The 22347-nt window shown below is 40.8% G+C and overlaps 1 protein-coding gene across 1 annotated transcript in view; it reads left to right on the plus strand.

Annotated features, from left to right (window-relative positions):
• LOC149086564 (soluble guanylate cyclase 88E-like) overlaps positions 1 to 22347 on the plus strand; it is a 101056-nt gene that overhangs the window by 65843 nt on the left and 12866 nt on the right. The window contains exon 9 of the mRNA XM_089230921.1: positions 13330 to 13486. Coding sequence (XP_089087047.1) covers positions 13330 to 13486 — 157 coding nt within the window. The remainder of the gene's footprint in view (positions 1 to 13329; positions 13487 to 22347) is intronic.

Consider the following 22347-nt stretch of genomic DNA (forward strand, 5'->3'; position numbering starts at 1 on the left):
TACCGATAAGTAACATAAAATGAATCATCCATAATTTAAAGCCTAGCAGGAAACGGAAGAAGAAAACTTCATATGCAAATCAAAGTTCATGACGTCAAAAACCAGAAAAAGGAGATAAGGGCAGAAATCGGGATGTTGCAGAAACGTCTGTTTTACTGCCGTAACTGTGAAATTCGATTGCGCAGTATTTTTTTTTTTTGAGACAAGGTGACTTGAGGATGTCTCAACAACGTGATTTACCGGAATCCATTTCATGGCGTGTTATAGGCAGACTGGAATCCGGGCAAACACAACGTAGTGTCGCGGACGCTGTTGGAGTCGCCAGAAGTGTTGTTGCAAGGCTGTGGAATCGATTCCAAGAAACAGGAAATGTTAGACGTCGACAAGGTCAAGGTCGGCCACGCGCCACTACAGCAACTAATGACCGGTATATACGGTTAACAGCCCGTCGAAACAGAACAAAGAATGCTACGCAGCTGCAAAGACGGTTGCTCTTGGCAACAGGAGGAAGGGTGTCCAGCCAAACAGTACGTAATCGGCTTCATGAGGGAGGGCTCTATGCACGTGGGCCAATGGTCTGCATTCCGTTGACCCCACGCCACCGTGCGGCCCGAAGAAGATGGGCTGCTGAACATCGAGATTGGGAGCAACATGATTGGAGCCAAGTGCTGTTTACGGACGAGTCCCGATTCAGTCTGGAGTGTGACACCCGACGTGTTCTGGTATGGAGGGACAGGGGCACTCGAAATAACCCCGCATTCGTTCGTGAAAGGTCACAATACAGACGAGCTGGTTGGATGGTATTGGCTGGAATCAGCATAGGCGGACGTACGGACCTGCATATCATTCGGAATGGCACTTTGACGGCCCGAAGGTATGCAGACGAGATACTGCGACCTCATGTCATCCCTTACGCTGGAGCCATTGGAGATTCCTTTGTTTTCCAGGATGATAATGCCCGACCGCATAGAGCTCGTCTGGTGGAGAACATGCTTGAAGCTGAAACAATACAGCGTGTGGAATGGCCAGCGTGCTCTCCTGACCTGAATCCAATCGGACATGCTCGGACGACGCATTGCTGCGCGACCAAGGCCGCCTGTTACTGTCCGAGACTTGCAGATTGCACTTCTTGAGGAGTGGAACAGTATTCCCCAAAGTCTGATCGATAACCTCATCGCATCCATGGCAAACAGGTGTGCAGCAGTCTTAGCTGTTCGAGGAGACCACACGTCCTATTAAAACTCATGCATCATGTCTAAACAGTACTTTTTTTATCGTTTACATGTAACCAAATTGTTGCCCTAAATCATCTTTTCATGTTTTTTCCATATTTTCAAAGAATTAATGCTTAATTCCAAATTTTTTTGCGTCTTTTTTCTGTATTGCGCATTGATACGCGTGTACTATCCATTGTATGCCAATACGTGGCTGTCTCGCACGGTTTTCTTCACTTTTTTGCTTGCTCCCCTACTTGTTTTGAGCAGTGTACATATACGTACAGCACTGAAGAAATGACAAACCATTGCAAAGGCATATACACGTCTTAAACGCATTGCTAGGGAACCACGGTAACCAAAGTAAACGTTCGGAAAGTGACTGTTGAGGTCCAAAAACCATTGTTGCCCGACAGTTTTTTGCCCATTTGGGGCACTTGCTGCTCTGCTCTGACGAAATTTTAAAGTAGCCTATCGTTCAAGTTGGGTCCCATTTGGTATATATGCAAAATTTGGTGACGATCGATCTAAAATTGTAGATTTGTATAGAGAACACACACACAGAAAATCAATTTTATGTATATACTAGGGGGGCTCTGCCCCCCTGCCACCTTTGGCGGCCAACCCCCCCCCCCCCACTTCTCTCCCGGACATATCTTGTTTATTTCGTCCCACTTCATCAGCGTGCTATGGAAAAGGGGAAAGGGACGTGTGAAAGCACCAGCCTACTGAAGAAGCGAATTTTAATGAAAATAATAATAAAGCAACAAAAAACAAATGAGATTCATCAAGTATCCCCAGAAAACTTCCCCATGGGGGTCCCCAGATTCAATTCGCTGAATTTCAGTGGGGCCCCACACTGGATATATCTTGGGCTACCGATGTGTTGCAAATTTTACAATGTTAAACCAGAAAAATCAATGAGATACATTCAGGGCACCGAATTACAACCTGCCAACATTTCCATGAAGCCCTGACCTGCAAGCTTGTCGGACACCCCCCTGTGAGAATTTTTCATTTTTATCAATTTTACAACGAATAAAATCCAGGGCCCCACATCCAGTAGCGGGGACACAATACACAGATTTTTAGTGGGGCCCCAGACTGGCTATATCTCGGGTTTCGGCATTGGCAAATTCTACAACAGAAAAGAATGAGATTCATCCAGGGCCCCCAAAATCAAACCTGTAAACATGGGGCCCCCCGACTTGGAAGCTTGTCGGTCATCCCCCGGTGCGAGTGCCATGAAAAATTTTCATTTGTATTCGTTTTACCAACGAATAAAATCCAGGGCCCCAAAATGAAACCTGTAAACATGGGGCCCCGACTTGGAAGCTTGTCGGTCATCCCCCGGTGCGAGTGCCATGAAAAATTTTCATTTGTATTCGTTTTACCAACGAATAAAATCCAGGGCCCCCCAAACAATTACCCGGGACACCAATTCGCATACTTTTGGTGGGGCCCCAGACTGGCTTTATCTCGGGCTTCGGCTGTTGCAAATTCTACAACAGAAAAGAATGTGATTCATCCAGGGCCCCCAAAATGAAACCTGTAAACATAGGGCCCCCGACTTGGAAGCTTGTCGGTCATCCCCCGGAGCGAGTGCCATGAAAAATTTTCATTTGTATTCGTTTTACCAACGAATAAAATCCAGGGCCCCCCAAACAATTACCCGGGACACCAATTCGCATACTTTTGGTGGGGCCCCAGACTGGCTTTATCTCGTGCTTCGGCTGTTGCAAATTCTACAACAGAAAAGAATGAGATTCATCCAGGGCCCCCAAAATGAAACCTGTAAACATAGGGCCCCCGACTTGGAAGCTTGTCGGTCATCCCCCGGAGCGAGTGCCATGAAAAATTTTCATTTGTATTCGTTTTACCAACGAATAAAATCCAGGGCCCCGAAAATGAAACCTGTAAACATGGGCCCCCGACTTGGAAGCTTGTCGGTCATCCCCCGGAGCGAGTGCCATGAAAAATTTCCATTTGTATTCGTTTTACCAACGAATAAAATCCAGGGCCCCCAAAATGAAACCTGTAAACATAGGGCCCCCGACTTGGAAGCTTGTCGGTCATCCGCTGGAGCGAGTGCCATGAAAAATTTTCATTTGTATTCGTTTTACCAACGAATAAAATCCAGGGCCCCAAAATGAAACCTGTAAACATGGGGCCCCCGACCTGGAAGCTTGTCGGTCATCCCCCGGAGCGAGTGCCATGAAAAATTTCCATTTGTATTCGTTTTACCAACGAATAAAATCCAGGGCCCCCAACCAATTACCCGGGACACCAATTCGCATACTTTTGGTGGGGCCCCAGACTGGCTTTATCTCGTGCTTCGGCTGTTGCAAATTCTACAACAGAAAAGAATGAGATTCATCCAGGGCCCCCAAAATGAAACCTGTAAACATAGGGCCCCCGACTTGGAAGCTTGTCGGTCATCCCCCGGAGCGAGTGCCATGAAAAATTTTCATTTGTATTCGTTTTACCAACGAATAAAATCCAGGGCTCCCAAAATGAAACCTGTAAACATAGGGCCCCCGACTTGGAAGCTTGTCGGTCATCCCCCGGAGCGAGTGCCATGAAAAATTTCCATTTGTATTCGTTTTACCAACGAATAAAATCCAGGGCCCCCAACCAATTACCCGGGACACCAATTCGCATACTTTTGGTGGGGCCCCAGACTGGCTTTATCTCGGGCTTCGGCTGTTGCAAATTCTACAACAGAAAAGAATGAGATTCATCCAGGACCCCCAAAATGAAACCTGTAAACATGGGGCCCCCGACTTGGAAGCTTGTCAGTCATCCCCCGGAGCGAGTGCCATGAAAAATTTTCATTTGTATTCGTTTTACCAACGAATAAAATCCAGGGCCCCCAAAATGAAACCTGTAAACATAGGGCCCCCGACTTGGAAGCTTGTCGGTCATCCCCCGGAGCGAGTGCCATGAAAAATTTTCATTTGTATTCGTTTTACCATCGAATAAAATCCAGGGCCCCCAAAATGAAACCTGTAAACATGGGGCCCCCGACTTGGAAGCTTGTCAGTCATCCCCCGGAGCGAGTGCCATGAAAAATTTCCATTTGTATTCGTTTTACCAACGAATAAAATCCAGGGCCCCCAACCAATTACCCGGGACACCAATTCGCATACTTTTGGTGGGGCCCCAGACTGGCTTTATCTCGGGCTTCGGCTGTTGCAAATTCTACAACAGAAAAGAATGAGATTCATCCAGGGCCCCCAAAATGAAACCTGTAAACATAGGACCCCCGACTTGGAAGCTTGTCGGTCATCCCCCGGAGCGAGTGCCATGAAAAATTTCCATTTGTATTCGTTTTACCAACGAATAAAATCCAGGGCCCCCAAAATGAAACCTGTAAACATGGGGCCCCCGACTTGGAAGCTTGTCGGTCATCCCCCGGAGCGAGTACCATGAACAATTTTCATTTGTATTCGTTTTTACCAACGAATAAAATCCAGGACCCCCCAACCGCATTCTACAACAGAAAAGTCATGTCAACCCGGGACACCAATTCGCATACTTTTGGTGGGGGCCCCAGACTGGATATATCTTTTGCTTCCGCTATCGAAATTTTTCAACGTTAAAGCAGCAAGAAAACAATGAGATCCATCAAGGGCCCCTGGAAATGAAAACTTTTTACTTATACGTGAAATCTTCCCCGGGTACCCCGACCCTGTGTTGGGAGCACTGCTGTTGTGTGTGTATATTATACATATATATACACCTCTCGGCATGGACCTCCCACCCCACAAAGGAAGGGCTGACAGGGGCCACAACGATTCTTATCACTTTTTGATTTTTCACACTATAAATTAATCACAGAGGGGCCCCTGAAAAGCTGGTTTGGGGGCTCGAAATCTAAATTCCAGCCTAAGGGCTCTGCTGTAGGAGCCTCTTGGTACATGCACATAACATGGTCCCGATGGGTCAAATGGGTCCCGATATGTGAATATCGACCCAATATCGATATATGAATATATGAATATGAATGTACGATATATGAATGTGAATATCGATATATGAATCGAACCCACTTCCGTAACAGATTTCCGTCACTCAAAAATTTCACCCACTTCCGTCACTCGGTTGCTTAGCAACAGGCCCTTTTCGAGTTTGTTTGTGATTTTATATTATAGAATAGATATATACTAGCTGATACCCGGTGACGTTGCCCGCCCCATAAAAAACTTATATATGTATAGCTTATTAATTATTTCTTAATCAAAAAAAAATTTCTGCATCGAGTAAGAAAAAATTACTTTTATTTTTAAATATTTAATTAAAAACTTGAGGCAATCGCTTGTGAATACACAATATTTTTTCTTTTTCCATCTGGTGTGTAGATGTACAAATTTTTGGGATTACCAACACGCGACGTAAAGCTGTCCGTGTGAAAAACAGGGTTCAAGTAGGTTGATACCTGCCACTGCTAACGACTGGCCTTGCGCTTTGTTTATTGTCATGGCAAAAGCTAAACGAATCGGGAACTGTAATTTCTTGGAGGCGAATGGCATTTCTTCAGTTATAATTGGGATACGTGGAATGAAGACGTCTTCTCCTACGGTACATCCAGTTAGAATCATTGCTTCAGTTATGTAATTATGAAATTTCTTCACGCAGAGTCTGGTGCCATTGCAGAGTGTCGGTGTCTCCAAATTTCTTAAAAGTATTATAGGTGCTCCGACTTCGAGGGTCAAGTTGTGTTGTGGCACAATCGGAATATCCAAGAAGTTCAGAAATTCTGCAGGATACAGAACTGTCTGCTCTGAGTCTGTGACAGTGTCAACCGATTTGTAAGATATGGAGTCTCCTGGAATAATTTTTAGGATTTTTTCACTCTCTCACGAAGCCGTCATTTTGTTGAATGTTTGGGAAGACTGTCTGCAAGTTCTTGAACTGTGTTTAACAACTGGCAAAATCCATTTGGGAACGTAATCAGTCCAGTGCTTGGATCTACGGGAATTCTTCCATTGCCAAGTTTGATCAACTGATGTGAAAATGATAGCAGTGCTGGGTCATTTTGCAGTTGAACTCGCATGTTGGTGGATAATGATAATTTTTTAACATCGTGCCAGAGTGTTGATGGTTTGAGGCAAGCATTGAAATGCATCAGCTGGCGTTGAAAATTTTTATTCTCAGTTTTGTCGTCGTGGTTGTTGTCCTCTGTTGTTAGCGACGTCATACGTCCAGCTTGCGAAGGTTACGAAGAAGAAGGCCCGGTTTCCAGGTTACGAAGAATTAGTTGTTATTTTTGTTGATTGAGGTGCACCTCCCGCACTCCAATGAAAAAAGAAGTAAAAGGAATATATGCATATATATATATTTATGTAATTGCGTCTTTTTGCGTTAAGACAAACGCTTGAGGTTTTTCAACCGATCCTTGTCAAGTTGTATCAGGTTGTATCGCTCCAGTGTGCACTTAACCTTACAGGTAGAGTTACCAGATTCGAAAACAGAAAGGAGTACGCCTGCGCGCACCCTTGATGACGTTATTTCCCCCGTTTTGCAACAGATGGCGCTACTTTTCTTCCAAAAAAAAGGGGGAACAACACCCTACCACCACAATAATTCCCAACTAAAATAGAACCGCTACATATGAAAATTTGATAAACCCGGTTATTATGCATAATCACCGGTTATTGTGCATAGTTACCAATTATTTTTGTAAGTTTAATAAATTTTGTTATTCACATTTACCGGTGATTGGAAATTTTGCGCAAGTGAAAATCTAGGATGATGGAGTCGATCAGTGATGTTGCTTGTGTTTGAAAATGTTGATAAATGTGAAGTAAATATGTAGGACTTATTCTGAAATTCTTCAATATTAATTAGCTTCGTAATTCTTAGCATCTGTGCGCATATTTAATACCGAAAAAGGTCTAAATTTGCAAATGTACATGCACGTATGCATTTGTGTATAAGGGGCCGTTCAAGTATTACGTCAGCAAATTTTAAGCCATTTTGGACCCTCTCCACCCTTGTCAGCAAAAGTCAGAAAAACACTGACCCCCTCCCCACTTGTTAGCAAAATTTCGTCAGCATTTCCCCCTACCTCCTAACGTATATTGATGGGATCAGAAACGTACGCTAGAGAGGGTGGGGTTGTGCGCCTCCCCCAAACGAAAAAAAATGTATTTCTTTAATGAAATTTTTTTTTTAAATTAAAATTTCGAAAGAAAATACCCTTATATGTGTTATTATAATCAATTTCTGTTCATTTCAATGCTATTTGAAGGGTGAGAACTCAAAATTTCTCTAAGAAATTCATTGCGACCTACCCTTTGAGCCATATATGGTGAACCCTTGACCCACGGACCAAATGTGGCCCTGAAGGTTGTCTGATATGGCTTGCCCGCTCAAACCTAATTTTCTAAAAATGAACTAGGCGGCAGATTTACAAATCGCTTAAATGACCGTGGCACAATTCCAGATCATTTAAGTGGCCCGTGGCACATTTTGAGATCACTGAAGTAGGCCTCAAAGACCACTTTCACACTCAAAGATCACTAAGTAACCCACGACACAGTTCCAGAACACTTAAACGATCCGTGGTAGATTTAGAGATCCCTTGAGAGACATGTGGCACAGTTCCAGAGCACTCAAGCGGCCCGGAAACATTTCTTGAGCACTTGAAGGATCCGTGAAACATCTAGGGGATCACTAAAGTGGCTCTGTAGGGGACTTATCAATAGGGAGAATGTTAGTTCAGATGCCCAATAACCATCGAAAGGTGTTTTTTCCGTTTATTGCGCACCGAATTAGATGAATATTTCATATCTTCATAAAGAGTGGTTGATTACGTAAACATCATCCAACCCCCCCCCCCCCCACTGTCATCAAAAGTCAGCAAATCAGAAACCCCTCCCCCCATCGATGCTGTCGTAATACATGAATGACCCATAATCCGGGCTCTAGTTAGGAAATGGGTTTATCGAGCTCACCCGGTAAAAGTTGTCAACAGAGAGAGGAACAAATATTAATGATATAATAGATGTTTTTGAAGGAATCAGCATTGAGCGTTGTTTGCATACCATTTTATTTATTTCTGAATGGAATAGGTAGCCCTCCCCCTCCCCACTTCAGTACACGGCATCTGCTGTTGGTGAGCAAACGATGGTATTCTCAAAATAGATATTGCGGTTTTCTTCTTCCAGAGCTGTTTTTCCGACTGTCTTTTACATGTTATCCTGGGGCAAGCTGGGCAATGGTTAAAATTGTTGACAAACAACGAGGTGGGTGGACTGGATACATCGATTATAAGTGAAAGACACTAATCACACAAGGAAACGCGCGTCCTTCATCATCACAGTTTTATTTACGGGGGCTATTCTACTTAGCATGTTGCCAAGAGATCAACTACAATACCCTTCATGCTTTTGGCATAACTATCCATCATAAAAGCTTTACTTTTATATCGTAACACTCCTCCTTGCCAAAACATAACGAAAGGAAAAATAACATTGATGCGTTTCACCCTTCAAAACAAAAAGGTTTGATAACCGTTAAAAGGACGCTGATGTTATAGGCGTTACACACCGAAACCTAAACGCTTCCTCAAGTTTAACAGCACTTTCTTTGAAACATTTTTGGTACTGCAGCACCACCCAAGAGTAGCACATACCCACTATACGACTTTCTGTCAACATGATCTGCGCCCCAGTCAGCATCGGAAAATATTTCAATTACTCTTCCTGTTCTTCTAAAGGTGAGGGGACACGTTTGGTTTCCTTCAGATAGCGGAAAAGATGTTTGACACTTCGCCAAGGCTGTTCAAAAGGCCTGTCATTGAACTGACTCATGTAGGTAGTAGTACTAAACGCAATATCTGGACGCGTACTACAAGCAAGACAGACTTGCTATGGCTTGCCTATATGGGATCCTCTCACCTTTCTCTTTCACGTGAGCGTCAAAATTGGAGTCGACTGATCTAATGTATATATGTATATATGAATTGACATCATCATCATCGTGGGGGGGGGGGGGGGTCCAGGAATAATGACCGTGCCCCCCCCCCCCCCCCAGACTCCACCTATGTCGGGTCCAAAGGAGTTGATGCTCCCTTTTAAAATGGGTTGATTCAAAACTGTCCAAAATCTCTTCGGTGTAGGCCATTTGATCAAGTGTTATTGAGCCATCTTCTTGTCTCTGAACCCTCATGGACAAAATCCATGAGGGATCCATGATCTCGGCTTCGCCGATATCCTTGGCTTGAAATCTTTCCTTGACCATATGTTTAAAAGACGTTATGGTATCGGAGGTTCTTACAATAAGCATGTCGTCAACGTAGATGCCAATGTACAACGCTTTGTCTTGATGATAGTAAATACACGGGTCGCTCTTAGAGCGTAACAGTCCACACTGCTTCAGAAAAATATCAAAACATTCATTACATTCTCTTCCTGATTACCTCAAATCATATAAACTTTTTTTTTTAAATGACAAACGAGATGTTCTTTTCCACGCTCTTGGAATCTCTCAGGTTGTGACATGTAAGCATCTTCTTCCAGGTTTCCATTTAGGTAAGCTGCTGTCATGTCCATCTGGTGAATTTCCATGTCCAATTCGACAGCAAGGGCCAAGAGAATCCTTAACGATTTTAATTTTACGACCGGGGAAAAGGTCTCTGTAAAGTCTGGAACTTGTGAGTAGCCTTTTGCGACCAGCCGAGCCTTGAACTTTGTCACTTCTCCTTCTGCATTCAACTTCCTTTTGAACACTCATTTGCATCCTATAGGTTTGATATTAGTTAGTTTCGGGACCAGTTCCCATGTTTGGTTGTGGTATAAACTGTCCAGCTCTTCCTTCATAGCTGCTTTCCACATTTCTGCATTAAATGATTTCATCGCTTCTTCGACGGTGGTGGGATCTTCAATCCGAATATTAGTATTAAACTGCGCTTCATTGACAGCTTTGTAAGACACCAGGATCCCTCTTGCTTCTTCTAAAATATGGAGGTTGATTCGCAGTGGTTGTAGGTTGTTTCGAATTTCCAACCATTTGTTCTGCATGCTTCAAGTCGGGCAATGCATCCCTTAGAGAGGCTCCAGGAGGTGTCACTTGTACTTCTTGATCATTTAGATTGACTACTAATTCACTTTCTTTCAATTGACAATCTGTTTGACTCCTCCTGAATGGAAAAACAGTCTCATCAAACCTCACATTCTTACTGACGAAAAGTATGTCTCCGTCTACGTTTCACAACTTGCACCCCTTGACCCTTTCAGGATATCCAATGAAAACGCATTCTTGTGAACGCTTTCCCAGCTTTCAATTTATTTGGGGTTTACCGATGTGCGCATATGCTTTGCAACCAAAAATTTTAAGAGGATTAGTTTCGACAGGTCAAAGTTCTTCGGGTATAATTCCCTGGATAGCTTCAGATAGGCATTTATTCTGCAAATAACAGGCGGTAGGACGACATCTGCCCACAAGTTGTTTGGGACCTTCGAGTCTAGAAGAAGGCATCTGGTCATGTCGAACAGGGTGTGATTCATTTTCTCAGCTACCCCATTTTGCTCTGGAGCTCTAGGGACCGTGAGCTGCCTCGTTATTCCATTCTTGTTCAAAAAATTGTCAAATTCCCGACTGATATATTTCCCTCCATTGTCACTTCGTAGAGTAGCGATTTTAACTCCATGGAAATTTTCAACAGTCCTTTTGAACTCAATAAATTTCTCGAGGACTTGACATTTGGATTTCATATGTTTAACTACGCCATACTTTGAATAGTCGTCAACAAAGGTGACAATATACCTTGACCCTCCTTTAGATGTAAGCATGATAGGTCCTGTGACATCAGTATGAATGAGCTGAAGTTACCTTGATGCACGTTTGGTCCCTCCTTTGGGAAAGGAATTTTTCTCATCTTTCCAAGGACGCAAGTAGAGCAAATATTTCCATCTTCCATTGCTTCTGCACAGCGCTTTATAAGTACTCGCTTCTTCAACCTTATAAAGTCTCCCACTTCTATATGCAGTAAGGATTACTTTGTTTTTTTCGTTAGGGTCTTTGACGATGACCTTGCCTCCTTGAAATGAAACAATCATTCCCATCTCCTCGATTCTTCCCACTGAAAGGAGGTTACCGTCGAGTTCTGGTACGTACAGAACGTCGGCAAGATAGAATGTTTCTCTACCACAGGATTTAACAGGCTTCAAAATAACATCACCTTTCCCAACCACTTCCATTTTCTCGTAATTAGCTATTTCCACTTCGGACTTCACAGTTGTCAAGTTGAGAAACTTATATTTTTGTGAACACATTTGCTCCGTTGCACCACTGTCTAGATACCAATCGCAGTTAGGCTTCTTGTTACTAGCGTTGGCAGTCAGTGTTCGATTCGCGTTCTGCGAAACCATCTCGGCCCGATGGGACGTGTTCTTCGAAGGGGAGTTTCTGGCTATGTGTCCCCAAACACCACAGGAAAAAACATCAAATTCTTCTCTCACTGTTTCAGGGAGTATCTCCCTGATTGTACGCGAGTTTTTCCTATATCGTCAGTTTTAAGAGCTCTATCGTCCACAGCTATGCGATTCGTTTGCGTATAGTCACGCAGTAACTTCTTCTCTTTCACAATCAGACGCGATTTTATCATTTTTGTGGACAGTTCGCTCTCATCACGCTCCAAGTTCAGTATTAGACCTTCGTACTCTTTGGGCAGACCCATCACAAGAGCGACTTCCCTGTCAGTAAAACCATATCCGCAGGACGCCACCTTTCGATGCAAGTCCATCAATCTTCCCAAGTATGCACTTACGCATTCGTCAGCCTTCATCGACACATTAAAAAACTCTCTAAGAAGCTGCAGTGTGTGTAACAATCCGAACTTCGTGTGTTGTCCCTCAAGGATGCCCAAGCGTCCCTCGCTCTCGCACAGTCCGCGATATCGTCTAAAAAGTCATCTTCGACCACTAAAAACAGAAACGTGAGGGCCCTTTCATTTGTTTTCCTCTCGTCCTCACTTAGTTCTGGTCCGTATCCGGGTTGTATGGCATCCCAGCAGCCTTTCTGCACCAGTGCGGCGCCCGACCGTATACTCCACAAGTTGTAATTGTCCACATTGAGCTTTGGAATCTTCAATTCCTCCATCTCTATTTGGCTTAGTTGCGCGCGTGTAGAATTTTGTTCGATCCTTTGTGAAACTAGATTGAAGTTATCTACTTCCCACTTACCGACGAAACGTTTATCCAGGAGGCGTCGTGCTGAAAACGTGTTGCGAAACAACGGGGTGGGTGGACTGAATATATCGATTATAAGTGAAAGACACACTAATCACACAAGGAAACACACGTCCTTCATCATCACAGTTTTATTTATGTGGCTCATTCTACTTAACATGTTGCCAAGAGATCAACTACAATACTCTTCATGCTTTTGGCATAATCATCCATTATAAAAGCTTCACATTTATATCGCATCTGCCCTGCTTGGAGGCAACTTGGATTCGTCTGGAAATTTCAAGGGCGTTAGTCAAAGCATGTAAAAATAGGGGGGGGGGGGAACACACACACACGCACGCAAACACCCATGCCAGTGAAGAGATATGTGTTTCAGAGTGAAAAAAGAAGAAGAAAAAAAGGTTCCGGAAACCTGAAAAGTGGGGCAAAAGGACAAATTTTCTAAAAGTAGGAGGTCACTTGAAATGATACCAAAAAAGAGGACGATTGGTGGACATACTTACAGGCCTATACAGCAGCATTTGATTACGCTAAGCGCCGCTCTCTATAGGCAAAAATATCAACCAAGTTTTTTCCCTATTGGAAAAAATTACGTGAGGACAATATTTTGGCAAACTTCATTGGAATGTACCGATTTAGGGGCTAGACATCGGCGTGAAAAATTTTGATTCTGTTTCCCTTCAACTTTTACGAATTTTAAGAGTATTTACGGACTAATGAGAAAAAAACCGGTATCTAAAGATGTGTAAGGTACCAAGAAAGAGGGAAAACCATAGGCAAAAATTAAAAGTTCGCAACTGAACGTCTTCTATCTAACAAAAGAAACGCCACGATGACATTGCAAGGATTGGAAATGGCTTGAAAAATATGATTGATATGGATCAAATTTCGAGAAAAGAAATAATTATTACTTTTCTCAGGTAGAAACGATAGGAGACGCATATATGGTCGTTTCTGGAGCTCCGGAGAGCGAGCCGAAGCACGCGGACAAAATATGCCAAATGGCCCTGGACATGGTCGTCGTGATTGGTGATTTGAAAGATCCATCGACGGGAAACAGTCTCAAGATTAGAGTCGGTGAGTTGCTCGATTTTTGTATTTATGATCGCCTAGTTTTTTGTATTTGGTGTAAAACTTCCAAACTTTGTGATTTTAGGCCCCCTCCACCCCATCCAATCGTATTTGCACCGTTGAAGTTATAGGTTTTTTTTATAATAATTTTGTCGCGTGACCAACATTTCCTGGGATTTTTTTTACTTGATTATTGTACGCGCTGCAAGGCAATTTGTCTCATTCAGCAACGGCAAATTTTGGAATCTTGCGTGTGCGGAACCAACTTTCACTTTGGGCGGGAGTGCAAACGCGCAGCTTGGAGGCAACATTGCAAGTGGTGACTAATAACTTTACCCTTTCACGCACGTATTACTCATTTGAGAAGATATACACTCTTTCTCTTGGAATAACTACTCGGGCGTTATGTTTGCGTGTAATTCTTACTTGGGGATGTGTCAAGTGTGTTCCAGAAACTGCTTTAAACGCCAAGAGTTGGTACCTTAGCGATTTTGCTAGAGGGTTCCAAACTCCTATTAAAAGGTGATAATGACATTTGTATAAGATTAGAGGATTTGTATTGAAAATACGCTCACGCATACATTGGCAATCAATATTATATACAGGACGCATAGCTAAGTTACTCTTGCAGCAAATTACTGGCGGACTGTTGATTCTAGATGCATACTTCTAATTAGAAAAAGTATACAAATAATGTGTAGACCTTCATGTACGTCATTCATATTTTGCAACCAGGAGGCACCTGGATCCACATCGCCGTACGGTGATATCAGCCTTCAGGCCCGTCACGGACATCGCTACCTCTGGAACACCTTTCATTCAGTATTCAATTATATGAAAAATTAATCGTTAAAATTACGTAAGAGGGCGATGGATCAAATATTAACACTTGTATTACGATTTATTAAAATCATGTTAATTAGTGCACTGAACGTCCGTGATAGCAGAGAATCCTGTCATGCTGATTGAAGCGCTAATTTGCTAATTGCTAATCTAATTTGAAATCTTGTTCAAGGGTTGCATAGTTAATTAAAATATTAGAAAATTAACTTTTTATACGGATATCCTGTACTCAAAAACCCAATTAGAAAGTTGTTGTCCTATCTCTGCTGAGGCCAATAGAGAAAATTTTTCTCTTTCAAGTGTGCAATATTCGCTGAGATATTCAAATTCTAATTTCTTCAAATCGGAGAAAAGTTGGGGATAAAAAAACACCATAAACGAACAGTTCTTGTCTCTCACTTTTTTTTTCTAACAGCTTTTTCCCTCGTTTATGCTGTTTTTCCCCAACTTTTTTTCCGATTTGCGAATTCGAATGTCTCACCGAATACTGCAGTTGAAGTTTTTCTTTCGATTTAGGAGAGACAGACGAAACAACTTTCTAATTGAGTTTTCAAGGGCAGTGTGTCCTTATAAAAATTTAGTTTTCGTATTTTGATAAGTAAACAACCCCTTGCAATATGAATGACGTATCTACAGTGCCGTAACTAGCCATTCCTGTGCCCTGTGCAAGAATTTGCATTTAGGCCTTTCTGGGCCCCCTTTCCAAGTGGGCCCTGTGCGGGTGCACCTGTTTCACCTGCTTAGTTACAGCACTGCGTATCTAGTCAAGATACGTCAGTTTTAACTCCATAACGTAGAATTCCATACGTTATTCGCATACTTTTCTAATTGGAAGTATGCGGTGTATTTCTAGGATTAACGGTTCGCCAGTAAAATTCGGTAAGGGAACTTAGCTATACATCCCGTATGTTACGGTACACGTGATAAACCGGTGATTACGCATAATTGCCAGTAGTTATTGTCACTAATCGTCTCGGAAGTTTTGATTAATTTAATTGCATTTTATCACTTTTGTTTTGCTGGCGTTCATGAATATCTGTCAAAAATACCTGGCAACGTCCGGGTTTTCTCAAATTATTAGAAGGATTGAGAAGGGACAAACCATTATGAAGGTGTAAACTAATACGTAATACTGGCGGCATTAAAGATGTGACAAACCATTGTAAAGATATAATGCATGTCTGAAACGCATTGCTAGGAAACCACGGTAACCAAAGTAAACATTCCGAAAGTGATTGGGGGGGGGGGGGGGGGTCCAGGAACGATTGTTGCCCGACAGTTTTTCCGTTCATTTCGGGCATTTGTCCAGCTCTGACGAACTTGTTAAGTAGCCTACTGGTCCTGTATGGTATATGTGCGAAATTTAGCGACGATCGGTCTAAAATTGTAGATTTTGTATAGAGAAGATACACAATACATACAGACACACACAGAGGAGATCAATTTTATATACAGTATATAGATTTCCCAAATGACATTGGTAATTTTGACAAACGTGAAAAAAGTTAAAAAATGGTATTATTTCATTTAACCCTTTATCCCTCTTACGTGATGTGCGTACTATACACGTATCTTTCCGTAAAAATGAAATTTAAGTAGAATAAGTGCACAAAAAGAAGTTAAAAACATAAAAATATTATCAGTCTTGTAATGTAAGCTTTCTTCACAAGTATCAACACGATCAAATTCATCATTATCTAGACTACTTCTACTACACCGTACACGCACTTCGTAAACATTTCTCTGGGAATTTCTAACGAACTGGTGCTTGCCGGGAAGTGTTGTGCGAGTATATATGCGCAGCACTAACGTATCAATAATGTTGGAGTCTCGTATTCGAGAAATACTGCCACCCATCTTCTTTTTTATAAAAGTGGAAGTGGCAGATTTTCTGAATTTTCCTATTAATGTTAGTTCATGTTAGACCGACGCACATTTATTTCTCAGAATCGGAAAGCCACAGATAACAAACTTTGGCCTCTGTGTCGCCAGTGAGGTTTGAACCTAGATTAAAGTTTATGTGTCTGGTTATATCATATCTGGTAAATTAAAGTAACTAATTTAGGATTCATCATATTTGCCAATAAGAGCTGGGGAATATGCATCGTTACCCATAAAAGTGATGATTTCATGATATGTAAGCAAAATTCATCAAACTCACCAAAACGATCTGCAATTATGCATAATCACAAGATTTATCACTTTTATCCTAACATACATACTGCATATAGATATATACAGAATGCCACGGATATTCTCATAAAGATCGGAAAAATCTTATCTGCGCTATGAATTAGTGAATCAATGAAGCTTGTGTAAAATATATTAGTATACATTTCGACATAACTCATTGAAAACCGAAGACAATGTAATGAATAATTTTGTTATTCGGATGAATACCAGAAAAAAAGAAATTATGACGGACTGCGCAGAGAATCAGGCTTATAAGATAAATGTGCGTTTATATGTAAATAATGTTTGCGTAAGTTAAATTTACTATGCTAATCACATCGAAAACCAGAAATTTAAATATTTCACGATGGTCCGTTTCATCCTCGGGTTTTTAGAATAAAATTTTCCTTATTTAAATAACTCGAGAAAAGAATAGGCTGTTTTATTTTGTAATTTTATTTCCACGCGTGTATATGTTTTGTTTGGAAACCAGTCTCTGTGTTAAATACATACCACATTCCAAAAGCCTAATTACTAGCGCAGCTTCATTTTGTCTCTCTCTGCGTACCTACATACATACATATGTGGGGAAACGTTCCACCTTCTTTGAATTTCACGAAAATAATGCCAGGCAAAAAAAAAGCAAACTAAAAAATAAAGCAATTCATTAGTCAGAAGAAAATACAACTGCAAAATTAGAACGGAAAAGAAAAAAACGAAAAGATAAGTACATCTCCAAGAACGCAGATATATCTCAGCTAGAAAAGAAAAATGTTTAACGCCTTAAACAGCAAAAGCAATTCGGGCAAAGAAGGGAATAAGAGAAGGTGCTTACTTGGGAAACACACCGTATCATAAGCTGTTGTTTGTGAGCACTCCCTCTCTCGGATGATATAAGGTTCAACTCGCACTAGGCCGACTGTTGGAGCCACTTTTAATTACTGTAGGTGTAACCTTTTAAAATGCTCGGTGTTTGTTTAAATTTCACCTTCACTACAGAATAATTCCCGCCCCCCCCCAATCTTTTCTTTTTCCGAGTCTAGAAGAATAGCCCTCCCCCACGTGTGCTGTACGTAATCCTATTTGGCGGAGATGGAAGCGTTGAAAGAAGAAGGATGTGAGAGTATTTTGCTTAATTTTCCTCTCGCAAAACTGATCGTTAAAGATCCTTTTTCCCTCCCTCTCTCGCTCGCTTTTTACTATAATGGAGCGGATATCAAAGAAAAATTTACGTGTTTTGAAGGGATACCTGATATTTTAAGCTTTTTTTTTGGCCATAATTTTTCAATCGAAATAATCTTAAATTTTAAGATTATTTCGATTCACGTTTTATCGTGTCTCACCTGATCCTGATCATTTCTCAAGTTGATGTAATTAGTACAGTAGACGCCACTTATATATATATATATATTAGAATCCCACATAATGTTGCCATTCGGCATTCGGTTATTGTTATCACGTTTGCAATGTACGAAACGGACCAATATAAAAGCATGGGAAAAACTTCGTTTAGTTATCAGGACTTCGATTTGTGTTATCAATTTCTTTTCATCGAAATTTTTTTTTTTTTGCATATATGGAAGCTAAGTTTGAACCAGACTCATTTTTCCCTACAAGCTATCGTTATCAATCTACTAACTAGACTATGTAAGAGGTCAGAGGGCTTTCTAATTGACAAACATTTCCGTACTCGGACTCAGATTGTCCTAATAGCATTTCTTCAATTTATTTCCTATAGTGAAGGCGTGTGTGTAAGGTTTAAGAAAAACCCTTTCTTTAGTTCATTGGCCAGTTTCTTTGAACTGGCCATATTTAAGCTCCTCTGCCAGAAGACTATAGTGTAAGGATTCACTATATTGTACATGTTGATTTAAAATACTTTATTACATAAATTTATCAGCATTAAAATTACTATTGGTTAACCTTAACTATTTACATCGCAGTCAAGTACAAACACATCCGGACAATTAGAAGTCTCGACTCTCTCTGTTGGTATTACACATAAGTATACATTCGCAGCATTCACAGTGGCAATCATGGATGACTAACGCCATCTGCTAGATTATTGGTTGCTATACAATAGTATCGCTACAGAGTATCCCCCCAGTGAGTAGGGCGAACGCTACATGAAATTACTGCGAAATATATACGCATATGCGGTAACATGAAATACAGTATTTTTTTCTTTGAATTGGTTACTAAAGATGATTTTCTTTGAATTGGTTACTAAAGATGATTTTCATTATGTGAAGCTAAAAAAAAAATAATTATATATATTTATAGTATTTATATATATACGGGGTGATTATAAAAAAACTATCCCGACATATGGGCCCCTAACTATCATACCATTCACAGAAACTGAATGAAATTTTGGCATAAGGTATTTTGAGGTATGCACTCAAGAATGATATGGAAAACAACAGTGTCACTCTAACAGTTACGGTTACAGTGAGAAAATTTCGAAAATATCAAATGGCAACACCAAGTTTTTTTGTATTGGAATGCGATCTCAATACTGAAAAACACTAAATAGCGTTGGAATGGCACCTGTAGCACGAAAATCCACGGAGCTAGGCAAGGAAAAAGTTTCCGTTTCTTCCGCTGAGATCCCAGCCTGATTAGTCCTCCACAAGGTCATGTGGAAAATTTGTGAAACACAATAAAATGCTTTATTTTATGCTGCTTCTCTGTCCTTATTGGTTGTCCTCACTTTTAGCCTATCTACCGCCGGTGATTTTCATGCTACAGTTGCCGTTCGAACGCTATTTAGGGTTTTATTATCACAATGGAGATCACATTCCAATACAAAAAAACTTGGTGTTGCCATTTGATATTTTCGAAATTTTCTCACTGTAACCGTAACTGTTAGAGTGACACTGTTGTTTTCCATATCATTCTTGAGCGCATACATCAAAATACCTTATGCCAAAATTTCATTCAGTTTCTGTGAATGGCATGATAGTAAGGGGCCCATATGTCGGGATAGTTTTTTTATAATCACCCTGTATATAGAATTACATATATAAAAAAAATTAGGATAGAACAAAAAGTTTTGTTGTCTGCATAATAGAAAAACTGATACATAGATTGATTATATATAGTTGCCATTTATTACTGCAAATGTAGTAACATATCATTTAGGAAAATGAACTTTTCGTCCATATCGAGTTGTACTTTTTGCAATTGATTGTTCAGACTGTTCTGATGGTGTTGCAGGTTCAGAATGTTTTGTTGTTGTATCTGAATTTTTCTTTTCCACAGATGCAGGTTTTACGTGGCCAATTGACACTTTGACTGTTCGGTTCGGAAGTTCGATAGTCACTGTCTTGTCACCTCTAGTGATCACTTTGTGTGGTCCCGTGTAAGGCTGCGATAGTGGTGGACGCACAGTAGCTACTCGCAAGAATACGTGTGTGCAATCTTTCAGAGATGGATGGTCATACATTGTTGTTTGACCGTGTGCTGATGTAGACACAGGCTTTAATGTAATCGTCTTTTCTTTGAGTTCCGTCAAGAAATTCGGAGAATATGTTGTTAATGGCTTTGAAGAGTCTGTGAGAATATCAGCTAATAGACGTAATGAAGTACCTTACACAAGTTCTGATGCACTTGCTCCGATGTCTGGTTTTATTGCTGTTCTGATACCTAATAGTACTATGGGTAGTGTATCAGTCCAGTTTTGATTCTCGTGAGCTTTGATTGCCGATTTTAAATGACGGTGGAATCTCTCAATCAGTCCATTGGATCTTGGGTGAAAAGCTGTAGAGCGAATTCGATTTGTGCCAAGAAAATGATTGAGTTCCTTGAATAGATTTGACTCAAATTGCCTTCCTTGGTCCGTAGTGATAGTAGAAGGACAACCAAATCTGCTAATCCACCCCGTAAATAGTGCTTTGCGCACTGTTTCGGCGTTGATGTTGGGAATTGGGACAACTTCAGGCCATCGACTGTATCTGTCTATGATGGTGAGACAATATTGCATTCCTTGTGGCATAGGAAGGGGTCCTATGATATCGATATGCAGGTGTGAGAAACGTGTATCTGGAGTTGCAAAGGTTCCTAGTTGTGCTCTTGTGTGGCGTTGAATTTTGGATCTTTGACATTGTGTACACTGTTGCACTAATAGCTTAACAGATTTCTGCATATGGGGCCATACATATCGGGCAGATATTAGTTTACTTGAGGCTGAAGCTCCTGGATGGGAAAGGTTATGAAAATGCCTAAAAATTATTTCGCGTTGAGATTCAGGTTCGGATGGTCTAGCTATACCTGTTGACATGTCGCAATAAATATTTGTATCAGCTAGAGGAAATGGTATCATTTTTAATTTTAGAGAACTGTTTCCTTTTAGGTAATTTTGGATTTCAGGATCAGTTGATTGAATTTTAGCTGATTCTCTGAAATCTAAATCTGGTGCTGATGAAACTGAATCTATCTCAATGCGACTTAATGCATCGGCTACGACATTGTCGGTTCCCTTTATATATCTTATATCAGTTGAAAACTGAAATATAAAACCAAGTTGGCGAAATAGCCTTGGAGAGCATTTTTCTGGTTTTTGTTTGAAAGCAAAAATTAATGACTTTTGATCAGTAAAAATTGAAAAATTTCTTCCTTCTAACATGTAACGAAATTTTCTTATGGTTGTATAGATTGCAAATAATTCTCTATCATAGGTTGACCATTTCTTTTGGGTGTCTGATAATTTTTGAGAAAGAAATGCTATTGGTACCCATGCGTGGTCAGTATATTGCATTAATGTGCCACCAACAGCGTTATCAGAGGCGACAACTGTGATACAAAGTTGCGCACCTGGCTTTGGATGCTGTAGCAAAGTGGTTTGAGCCGATGCTTGTCTTGCATCGTGAAAAGCAGTTTCAGCCTCAGGGTTCTACTGTAGTTTATCGGCTTGATTGCATGATTTTGTTAGTTTTGATTTCTTTTTATTTTGTCGACCTTGAAGGAATTTAACTAATGGAGATAATATTTCCGCTGCTTTAGACACGAATCTCCTATAGAAATTGAATACGCCTAAAAATCTGCGTAATTGTGTTACAGTTTCTGGACGAGAAAAATCTTGTATTACTTTAACGCGATCTGAAAATGGTTTAATTCCCTTTTCTGATACGTTAAAGCCTCAGAAATTAATGTTAGAAACACCAAAGATGCATTTCAATGGTTTAAGACTTAAACCATAATGATTTAGCCTATAGAAAAGTTCGCGCAGGTGTTTGAGATGTTCTTTTTCTGATTCTGAAGCAACCAGAATATCATCCAGAAATGCATAGGCAAAAGGCAAACCACGAATAACTTCATCAATGAATCGTTGAAATGTTGCGGCTGCATTGCATAGCCCAAATTGCATTCTTGTACTTTCGTACAGGCCAAAAGGAGTAGTTATGGCAGTTTTATGAATATGATCTGAATGAATGGGTATTCAATTATATGCTTTAATCAAGTCAACATGCGAAAATATTTTTTTTCCCTGTAGTTCTGCAGTGAAATCCATAATATTAGGCCCACTATACCTGTCTTTCACTGTTTGCACATTTAGTGCACGATAATCGCCGCCTGGTCTCCAGTCTGTGCAATCTTTTTTTGGTACAAGATGTAGTGGAGAAGCGTAAGAACTTTTTGAAGGGCGCATATGGCCTAAATTAATCATTTGCTAGAATTCATCTTTTGCGGTACGTAAACGATCTGGTGCAAGTCGTCGTGGTTTTGCAAACACCGTTTGACCGATTGTTTCGATATGATGCACAATGTTATGCTTTATTTCTACATTTGCACGTGGTGGTTTTGTTATCTCAGGAAATTCCTTAAGTAACTGATGATATTGAGTATCGCCT

Source organism: Pholcus phalangioides, unplaced genomic scaffold, assembly GCF_987345545.1.
Source record: "Pholcus phalangioides strain wild (caught in Gottingen) unplaced genomic scaffold, Ppha-v1.0 ptg000004l_1, whole genome shotgun sequence".
Taxonomy (NCBI): domain Eukaryota; kingdom Metazoa; phylum Arthropoda; class Arachnida; order Araneae; family Pholcidae; genus Pholcus; species Pholcus phalangioides.